Raw genomic sequence first — 11,124 nt, 5'->3', positions numbered from 1 at the left:
CTTACTTACTTACTTACTTACTTACTTCATCCTGTGTTGTCCGCAAGCACTTTCCGCCCTGTTGTGGGTCCATTTCCTTGAAAAATAAAACTTAACCAGGCACTTTGAAGAAGCTCTGCTCTGACGCTGGTAGTCTATGTAGATAATAATGTGGGTTTACACATCCCAGAACCGAACATTTTGACTTCTGAACTTGCATATTCGGCATGACACTATGAACTACAAAATCACACAATGAGGAAAAAAATGGTGGACTATGAAATCCAGTTGGCCGGAAATACATTACCATAAATGGTAGTTCCAAAGAAAAAAGTGTGATGAAATAAACAATGAAACGAAATAAGCAACAGCAGATTTTGAACAAACTGAAAAATTTGACCCATAAAAAAATATTAAAATATCTTTGCAGTAACTGGACAGAATAAATTAAAGTTTTCTACACTCCTAGACACTATAATTGCACAAAAACTAGTTTATGAATGCAAAAAAGTGCATTTAGCATGATATGTCTCCTTTAAACCTAYTGCTTTTATCAGCAGGGGTGATTAAACAAGATCCATTTGATCTGAACAGATATAATCAACCTTTTTGGTGTATAGTACTGATTTGGACCAGGTCTTTTTTGTAACTTTCACAAACATTCACACAAKGAAAAACCATTCAAAATAGATTCACAAGGACCATTACATAGATTTTTTTTCTTTCCTTTTAGTTTTTTATTTCAACAAAGTAGGGGCAAAATGAAAAATATTAACTTTGAAAAAACTTTTTTTAGTTTTTAGAGCATCAAATCCTACCTTGACATTGTCGCCTCGTGTCAGGATTTCCCAGAATGTGTGTCGAAATTTTGTCAGATCCATTTCATGGCCACCCCCCAACAAAACCTGGGGGAAAGAGCACTATCAGTTGCAATCTCTACCGTCAAATCACACCAAACAATACGTAGCTTTTTTGTTCCCTCCTACTGTAGCACAATGGATTCTGAAGATTTTAGCTTTTGACCCCTAAAACAAAAGCTCAGGGATTTGTTATCTAAACTTCTGCTTGTTGAGGCGCATTGATGATAAGCTAAGTAACAAAAAGCCTCATCACTGGTGCTCACCACCAATATCGGACAATTTGGTGTGTATAACAGTACCACGTTAGGTAATCAAATATGGCCTAGCAATGACTGTCCTCACTAGTATCTACTACTGTTTTTATAAACACTTAATGCTTCCATGCATCCCAATTTTGGATTTAGAAAAAAAAAGGGATAGCTGGATAATCCGTGAATAGTTCATTCTTTGGTTTTTCTATTTCAAAACAAAACTGCAAAAAGAAAAAAAATTCTTGTTGACTTTATGATTTTAAAACATAAATGGAAATTTGAACAAATTAAAAATCCTCAGAGTTTAATTTTTGCTTCAGCTATCTAAATCCAAAATAAATTTCATTTTAAAACAACAACAACAAAAAATACCTATTTACTTGTTAATTCTTGTTTTATTTTAAACTGAAAACCTAAAGAGCGAACCATACAAGAATTCTGGATGGTGGATAGAAGAGATGAATGGATGGATGTTTGTTGGTGAATCAGATAAATCTTAGTCTGGAGTAGATTAYTGAAAAAAATGGTACTGACTAGTAAGTATTTTTTTAGTACTGGTATCAAGCTTGATGATTTTGCATTCTGAAAACCCATTAAGTGATTTTAAGCTGCATGTTAACCATCTCCAGTTCAGCTCACCTTATATGTGGTTATCTATTCAAAACATCTGCTCATTAAATTAATTTTTACCTCAACAATAAGTTTTAGCCTTCAGAAGTCCAATAAAATTTATGTCTTAATAATGCATTGTATAAACTAAATGCATGTTTTAATTCTCTGATGAGCACATGTTTCATTCCTCCTGTCTCAACAGACAAAGGCTCCTGCAGGGGAAAACAACTGACAAGCGAATTAATCTGCAGCCTTTTGCCAGTTGAAATGGAAGTCAGTCAGGCAGTGCATACCAGTGAATGCCCATCAGTCACAAGAGCTTGTGCAAGGCTGAAAAAAAATCAAAGATTGCCGCACAACGGTGGTAAACGATAGCAACAGAAGGGTTGAAGTTGGTACACTTTTCAGTGTTTATTCATTGGAAACCGTGTCACCTTGAAGCCATTTTGGGGGARTGATGCGCCGCAGCAGGCACTGACCTTTAGATACTACGCACAATTAGGCTAAGCTAATAAACACAACCATGGAGCTTGGACATGTGGACTGGAAGGCAAAAGTYCACTGAATCAGCTTGAGCTTAAAATGGCATCAAGTTCCTCCATGGCTGGGTAGTCTTTCAAACCTGAATTGAAATTGGTTGTTACAGAAGAAATGAGCTGAACACCAGAGATGCTTCAGGCTGACGTTCACTTTTTTCTTTCAGATTTTAAATTTTATTTCACTTTGATTTCTATTATTTGCTTAAACTAAATGCAACAAAGACAGATGGCTATTAATTATTGTTCAGTGTTTTGGGTTTCTAAGAGGAGTAAATGCTTTATATTACATTTAAGTGATAAGATAAGATAAGATATTCCTTTATTAATCCCGCAGTGGGGAAATTTACATTGTTACAGCAGTATAAAAAAGCAAAACCAATTTGAAAAACTATATATACACAGTAAAATCAAGTGAATATAGAAATACTAAAAAACAGTATTATTCGAAATATAAGTAAATAAACAATTTCCAGGTTTATTGCCTGTAGTAGAGAGTGGCGAACTACATAGAGCAGTGGGTATTGTACAGTCTGACGGCGGCTGGAAGGAAAGACCTGCGGTATCTTTCCTTCACGCACTTAGGGTGCCGCAGCCGGGCGCTGAAGGAGCTGCTCAGTGCTGTCAGAGAGAGGTGCATGGGGTGGGAAGGGTATGCCAGCATGTGCTGGAGCTTAGTCCTCATTCTCCTCTCTGCCACCACCTCCACTGGGTCAACAGGACACCCCAGGACAGAGCTGGATTTCCTGAGGATCTTGTTCAGTCTCTTCCTGTCAGCAGTGGAGATGCTGTTGCCCCAACAGACCACTCCGTAGAAGATGGCTGATGCCACCACAGCATCAAAAAAGGTCCTGAGAAGAGCCCCCCGCACACCGAAGGACCTGAGTCTCCTCAGTAGATGCAGTCTGCTCAGTGCTTTCTTGTAGAGGGCAGCTGTGTGGTCAGTCCAGTCCAGCTTGTTGTTAAGGTGAACACCCAGGTACTTGTAGGACCTCACGATTTCAATGTCCATTCCCTGAATGTTCACTGGTACAGAAGGCAAGTGTTTGGACCTGCGGAAGTCCACCACCAGTTCTTTTGTTTTTCCTGTGTTGATCTGCAGACAGTTCCTCTGGCACCATTCCACAAAGTTCTGAGTTAGTTTGTTAAAAGGTAGGATGTTGTGAAATGTTTTAATATATAATTTAATATTTTAATGTTTTTTCCAGGCACATAATTCAATTCTACACCACAATCAACTATGTTGCCTTCAGTTATTATAAATATATATATAAAAATAAAATTGACTTTGCCTGTCAAAATGCCTTGAAATTGGCCTCTGTCTCTTTAAGAACCTCCTACTGTTTCTGACACTCCCACTTCAGCACATCTTCACGACACTGATATGGGGGAGGGATGATCTGTGGAGCTGGAGTTCAGCTGGGGACTGAGCTCCAGGGAGGAGCTTTGGGTAAMTAGGCGGTGCTTTGTACAAGGAAACATTTAGGCAGCTCTGAATTGCTACCACCAGAGATTCAAGGATTTCTCTAACATGCATGAATGAGTCAAAACAACACTCTGGGTACATTTTTGATGAGGGAACGACATTATAGCATGATATGATGCTCAAAAAAAGTTAATTTTGTATAATGCCCCTCCCCCTTTAAAATGCCTTAGGTTCATGATATAATTTTTTCTTTTTTTAAGACTTCCTCATGACAATTATATCATTTATAAGCTGGATATACAGTATATGGAAGTTGGATGCATCATATATAGTTAAACCACAAGATAAAAACAAAGTGTGTTRAAAACGTTTAACAAATGAACTTAGAAAACCTAGATTTGCTTGTGGCTTGATAACAAAAACATGCACACATACTGTATAATTACATTATTGTTCTGCTATTACCTTTTGGTGGCATGAAATGCAAATGGTAGATAATAAAAATTTCAAAAGCCATAAAATCTACAATACTGKTTTAATTAACCCAAAACCGGATCATTAATTGTCATGATTAAATTTCATAACCTAAATTGCTTTTAATGAATCATCCAGGTGAAATTTAGGGGCYGTGTAAAGTCTATAAAGTGTATTTGAACTACAGAGTCTAAAAAAGTCCAGCTCAGTGTGAAAAAAAAAACAATMCAACATTTCTGAAGAAGTTCTCCTCGTAGAGTCAAGCTATTACAAAGGCTGAAAAAACAGTATGCAAAGATATTGCCTCACAAGAGAGAGGAGATCAAATAACATGGTTACATACTGAGGCTATGTTATTTGATAGAGCCTGCTGGTTCCAGAAGCACGGCCTCACAAACACCACTTATCTACCTGGTATGAGAATATTGGGTTTTCAGTCAGTTATGAAATGTATYGCCTCGCAAGTATGTGGAAACAGCACAAACAAAGAGATGAGACATCTATTACCATGAACCCACACAAGTGAAAATATTATGACTCCCACACAAAACTGGTACATAAGCACAGACCATCTAAAAAAAGCAAACTAACTCGAATCTCCTTGTCTGAAAACTGAAGCCAATGCAGACACGCTTTAACCTGCAATATTTCTTACGGCTATAAAGCCTGGATTCGCCTGTTACACAAACAAGTGTTTTGGGAAGAAGATAAAAAAAAAGGAAGTGACATCAATTTTAACTTATTCTCACTTAATCTCAGTAAAAACATTTTTTCTGACAAGTTTATGACTGTATTATCAACCACAGCTGAGAGGCAGATGGCAATAATATGTTTGCCAATGTCTGTGTGTGTGTTTGTGTTTGTGTCTGTTACTAAAATATCTCCAATCAGAACCATGGCTTTTATCAACCCTTCCACAACATAAGCACCAAATGCGCATCTGCAGCTGGTCAACTTTTGGAGAAARCCTGATTYAAGATGGTTGCCASAGCCAATTGACCTTACCCATATAGCAAAATTTATCAGTTATGGCCCATACAATGAACTAACACTTGGCCCTGTTACAGCAAATAATTAGGGTCCTGTGGTGGCCCAGATGTGATTTGCCAGAAGTGGTTCTACATAAGTCAGAACCACGTACACCAACAGTTGAAGTGAAGATCTTGTGCAATCGGTTATCACTAAGAATATTTGTTGGGAATCAATATCAGCTATTACTAAATAACACCTTAGGTCAATATCTATWAAACTAACAGGGTTACAGCATTTTTGTGTGCATGTGTTCGCCACCCGCATAACAGAAAGGTGTGGGCCATATCTGGTGTCAAGCTGGCACTGCTGCCTGACTGCTGAAATGGCAAGTGGTTTGTCCACCGAATGTGGGCCAGGTCTGGCAATGTTGGCATTGTTTCTACGATGGAATACATCAACTGGCACAGTTGCAAACTCAACGGTCTCTTTTTGCTAGCAATATACAGTTAAGTGTCCAAATTTATATGGACCTGACACAAATTTTGTCTTTTTACCTGTTTACTGAAACATATTCAAGTTACAATTTTATAATGTACATGGAGATAAATTCCAGACATTCAGCATTCATTTGAGGGTATCCACATTAAAACTGGATGAAGGGTTTAGGAGTTTCAGCTCCTTAACATGTGCCACCCTGTTTATAAATGGACCAAAAGTAATTGGACAATTGACTCCAAGGCTATTTCATGGRCAAGTGTGGGCAATCCCTTCGTTATGTCATTCTCAATTAAGCAGATAAAAGGCCTGGAGTTGATTTGAGGTGTGGTGCTTGCATTTGGAAGGTTTTGCTGTGAAGTAAACATGCGGTCAAAGGAGCTCTCCATGGAGATGAAACAAGGAGTGGCAAAATCTACAGTTTGGTACACCTTGAGAGAGAAAGAAAGCACTGGTGAACTCATCAATGCAAAACGACCTGGGCGCCCACGGAAGACAACAGTGGTGGATGATCCCAGTATAATCTCCATGGTGAAGAGAAACACCCTCACAACAGCCAACCAAGTGAATAACACTCTCCAGGAGGTAGAAGTATCAATATCCAAATCTACCATAAAGAAAAGACTGCATGAAAGTAAATACAGAGGGTTCACTGCACGCTGCAAGCCACTCAGATGACTAAAGAATTAAAAAGGCTAGACTGGACTTTGATTTAAAGAAAAAACATCTAAAAAAGCAGCACAGTTCTGGAAGAGCATCCTTTGGACAGATGAAACCAAGATCAACCTCTACCAGAATGATGGAAAGAGAAAAGTCTGGTGAAGGCGTGGTACAGCTCATGATCCAAAGCATACCACATCATCTGTAAAACTGCAGAGCAGTGTGATGGCTTGGGCATGCATGGCTGCCAGTGGCACTGGATCACTAGTGTTTATTGATGATGTGACACAGGACAGAAGCAACCGAATGAATTCTGAGGTATTCAGAGTCATACTGTGTGCTCAGATCAGCCAAATGCAGCCAAACTGATTGGTCGTCGTTTCATACAACAGATGGACAATGACCAAAACATAAAGCCAAAGCAACCCAGGAGTTTATTAAAGCAAAGAAGTGGAATATTCTTGAATGGCCAAGTCAGTCACCTGATCTYAACCCAAYTGAGCATTTCACTTGTTAAAGACTAAACTTCAGACAGGAAGACCCATAAACAAACAGCAACTGAAAACCAGTGAAGGCCTGGCAGAGCATTAAAAAGGAGTAAACACAGCGTCTGGTGATGTCCATGAGTTCAAGACTTCAGGCAGTCATTGCCAATAAAGGCTTTTCAAYCAAGTAATAGAACATTTTATTTACAATTATTTAATCTGTCCAATTACTTTTGAGCTGTGTTTAAAAGATGCTTTAGTTCCTCACATTTTTAGGCAATCATTTTGTTCAACCCAATGAATTAAAGCTGAAAGTCTGAACTTCAAACACATCTGAATTGTTTTGTTTAAAATTCATTGTGGTTTAGTCTATCAAAATTAGAAAAATGTTGTCTCTGTCCAAATACATATGAACCTAACTGTATCTCACAGAGCAGAGAGGTGTGGGCCAGATCTGGCAATGATGGCACTGTTTTGAAGATGGCACACCACAGTTCACTTAGTTGTGGTTTGTTTGATGTGGTGCTGGCTCAGGCATGGACCACCTATAGAAAACCCAATCTGGGCCACCAAATGGTCATCATTTTTTGCTGTATAGGTATAGTGCATTGTATGGGCCAGAACTGGACCAAACAAATTTTGCTATGTGGGATATCATTGTGCAGATTGGATRTACATCTACACCTGAWTATCTTTTAGAGTCAACCCAAATCAAGATGGCCACCACAGCTAATAGACATCGGCCGCCACATKGTTTACTTCTGACATTGACAATACAAGTATACAGCATCAGATATACTGCTGTTATTTGAGTCAGCTAGCTCATAAAAGTCTGAATTATTTAATTTGGAATTTTATATTCGGCAAGCAAAGTGACAAGAAAAAAACATAATATAGTTTTAAATCACTAGTGATCCTCCTTTGTTGGCCTTTTGGAAAATTTTGACCAAAAAAACAAGAAGACAGAAAAGAAAAGGGGGGAAAAAAATCTGTGATAAGATTTCCCAAGGTATCAAGAATACTGTTCAGTTTCACCGTCACTGACAGCTTCAGATACATACATTCCCCCAGAGTGGTGTGGTCAGATTTAAACTCCAGACTGATCCGATTTAAACCTTCTCTCGTACTTTCAGCTATACCCATGATGGAACAAAGATGACCACAGTTTTGAGTTTAATTTGGCGATCAGAGATTATTCAGACACACTGAGTGATTGCTTTTCACTCCTCTGTGAAACTGCAGTATAATTCTACCTTTGTTAAAAAAGAAAAGAAAATCCCTGACTGTGGAAAATATATCATCTAATGTGCATTAATAGTTAGAGGCTAGAGTGGAAAAATGTGAATTAAAAAATCAGATCTGAAGGAAAACATAGAGGAAAGGTTAATTTTTTTAACCTAGAATCCTTATTTACAGCAATTGTGATTAAAGAGTTAATTGGTCTAGCTGATGTTATTAAGCCACGTAATCATCTTGCAGTATGTTGATTAGGCCAACTGAATCAGCACAGTTATGTAAAGACTAATCAAACTTAATACTCTGAAGTTGTCCAAAAATGTTTTTAAACATGTTGACATAAGAGAAAATAGTGATGAAGATGAGTTATTTGTTTCTTTAACTTATTAAATTAGATCAAATATGTTATTTAAGATCACAATATAATTAAGTATACTGCCATTGAGACTGTGCTTTATAGATCTTGTTTTGGTCATATTAATARAGGAAAAACTGAAGCAAGGCAAACTATAGACATTTTAGGACTTCAATGACATTGCTACATTCAAAGGTAAATGACTGAAAACGTGACTGGTCCAGTGGTGGACCATCAGGGCCAACAAAGCCTTTTCTGCTGGCCTTAACACAATAAAAGAATCACTAGTTTCCATTGTAGTATTTTTTTCTATTTATTAGTATTAGTCTGCTCTCTTAATTTCATAGCTTTTCTCCTGGTTGCATAGCTTCTAGTAGCATATGTTTCTCGATATCACAAAGTCTGTCATGATCGATTTTGATTCAATTCAATTCACAAGTCTGATCGATATGATGCGATATCAATGCCCATCTAACATAATCGTAAGAATACATATCAGGCATATGATGATTATGATATGGATCAATGTTTTCGTTTTGCGTCGATGTAATTAAATCAATAATCAAGTAATCGATATATTGATGTTGATCGATGTATTGTTACACCCCGTGTCAAATTCGTTAAATTCTCACTTGTGCCTCAGTTTTTATGGACAGTTGGGTTAGGTATAAACAGTGCCTGACTATTTCAAAGATGTCAAAAACCAGCTAATTATATGTCCGATAGATCAATCGGTTCATCTGAACGAAAAGAAAAAGTAGGCACCATAAATCACAGCTGTTCCAGTGGGTGATGGCATTTATTCAAAAGGTACTAAACTGTCATCATCAGCCTGACTATGAACAGAAATAACCCAGGAATATTTTCAGCAAAGTTCATTTTAAAGATGAAACAAAAATAAAAAAGGGCTTTGCAGTTGGTTTCCTTTAGTCAGAGTAATGAGCATTACCTCTATTAAGATTAAAAAAAAAGCAAGAAGAAAGGCAGATGGATCGATTTACAGCATGGCATCAGTCTATATATTTTCTTCAGTATCTGGGCCTGGGGAACATTTCATAAAGGCCATAGGGTCGGCTTATCATGGAGCTAAATGCCAATGTAATTATTAGTGTCTGGAGATAGTGGAAAGGAAAGTGCATCCTGCGGCAGTACACCATATTTAATTAATAAATGTCACTCTGCAAAGGGAGTGAGGGGAGTGTGAGAAAAGAGAGGGAAATGGGGAGGGAGTGAATGAGACTGACAACAAAACTGATCCTGACCTAACTGTACCATCAAATATATGTAGAATATGAATAGAATATCAATAGCATTTAAAATATTAGTAACGTGTTTACATAATATATTTAGAGAAAATCATGCAGTGTTTGATACAAAGACCCATTGTGCTTCAACTCTTTGGTGTCATGGTCTCCACTTGGACATCCACTATCCTCCTATCGATTTTCCGTATCCAAACACCCTCAAACAAAGCACATCTTGCTGTGCAAAGTACAAATGTTACCTGAAAACTTGATTTTGGCACTACTTTTCTCACCTTAGTGAAAAATCTCATTTGCTCATGTATTTCCAGTAGATGTGGATAAAATAGATATTAAAACACCATTCTCAGGAGAAAAGTTTTCCAATTAAGGAATTCCACTTCTCTCTTGGTGCCGTGTCTGTTGAATGATTGACAGCTTCATTAATTAAGCTAGCTAGACTTTAAAGATTGGTGGGAGAGCGGCTGTGAGCTATGTGAGGAATAATACAAGAGTAGACTTCAATTAAGCTTATTTAACATAAAAGAACATAAGGGAAGATTTCTATGCAGTCGGCATTTCAGCCAAGCACCAAAATCTAAGTTTTAAAATTAGGAGACTGATATGAGACGGTTCTCATGTTTTTGACAACAAACTGGAATCAAGTTGAATTAAAACTCTACATCATGCAATTCACCTTTTTAAAACGTGGCAGTAAAATTCAAATATCGATACGATTTAGTTTTATTTGATTACATCTACTACCTATAATTTCAAGCTTTAGTGGAAGATGTACGCATTTGAATCCAGTTAGTTACTCCTATTCTCTGCAAACTCTTTCCCCTTCCCAAAAATATATAGTTCCACCACACTTCTGTAGGCATGGGCTAGTTTCTGGATTCAATGTATAAAAGAAGCAGGGGAGTTCAGTGTCTTGCACAGAGACACTTCTACATGTAATATACATTATACAAAGGTCATAGCCCATCAATCAAATATGTGCCACCAATAAATCTGTTTAGGACAGTGGTGTCCAAAGTCGGTCCTCAAGGGCTGGTGTCGTGCATGTTTTAGGAGCTGCTCTGGTTGAACAACTAAGGTGTGATTAATTAGTTGGCCTCCTCAGCCATCAAGGTCTGCAGAGGCCTACTAATTAGGCACTCCTTAGGTTCAGCTGTGTTTAACCAGGGCAGCTCCTAAAACAGGCCTATTCAATTATTTTTTCTGCTGGGCCAGATTAGAAAATTTTGAGATGCCACTGGGCCGAAGACCCCCCTACTTATATTATTTCTTGACATTTAACTTTAAATATGCTACCACATGAACAAAATCATAAAAGTAAATGAATGAATTCGCAATTTATATTGCATCATTTATTGATGAGTAAAATACTTCAAGTGCATTGCAAACTTTAACATTTGGTCCAAACCTTGACAAGAACATTTTAACAAGGTATATAACACACACGTTTAATAAAAAAAAAGTTTGACAACTTTTGTCAACAGTAAAATCTTCACATTTAATGTTTGCAAAAATATATTT

The 11,124-nt window shown here is 37.4% G+C and overlaps 1 protein-coding gene across 2 annotated transcripts in view; it reads right to left on the bottom strand.

Annotated features, from left to right (window-relative positions):
• The window catches only part of LOC106526285 (glucosidase 2 subunit beta), a 210,977-nt gene that overhangs the window by 143,404 nt on the left and 56,449 nt on the right, over window positions 1-11,124 (bottom strand). Inside the window, exon 9 of one of the 2 annotated variants that reach the window (XM_014020852.1) lies at window positions 798-884. The exons of the other annotated variant lie outside the window; for it this stretch is intronic. Within the exon in view, the coding sequence (XP_013876306.1) occupies window positions 798-884 (87 nt within the window). The remainder of the gene's footprint in view (window positions 1-797; window positions 885-11,124) is intronic. 2 annotated transcript variants of the gene reach the window in all.

This window comes from Austrofundulus limnaeus, unplaced genomic scaffold, assembly GCF_001266775.1.
Source record: "Austrofundulus limnaeus strain Quisiro unplaced genomic scaffold, Austrofundulus_limnaeus-1.0 Scaffold269, whole genome shotgun sequence".
Taxonomy (NCBI): Eukaryota; Metazoa; Chordata; class Actinopteri; order Cyprinodontiformes; family Rivulidae; genus Austrofundulus; species Austrofundulus limnaeus.
Note: the sequence above shows the minus strand (reverse complement) of the source record. Positions and strands in the feature narration are given on the sequence as shown.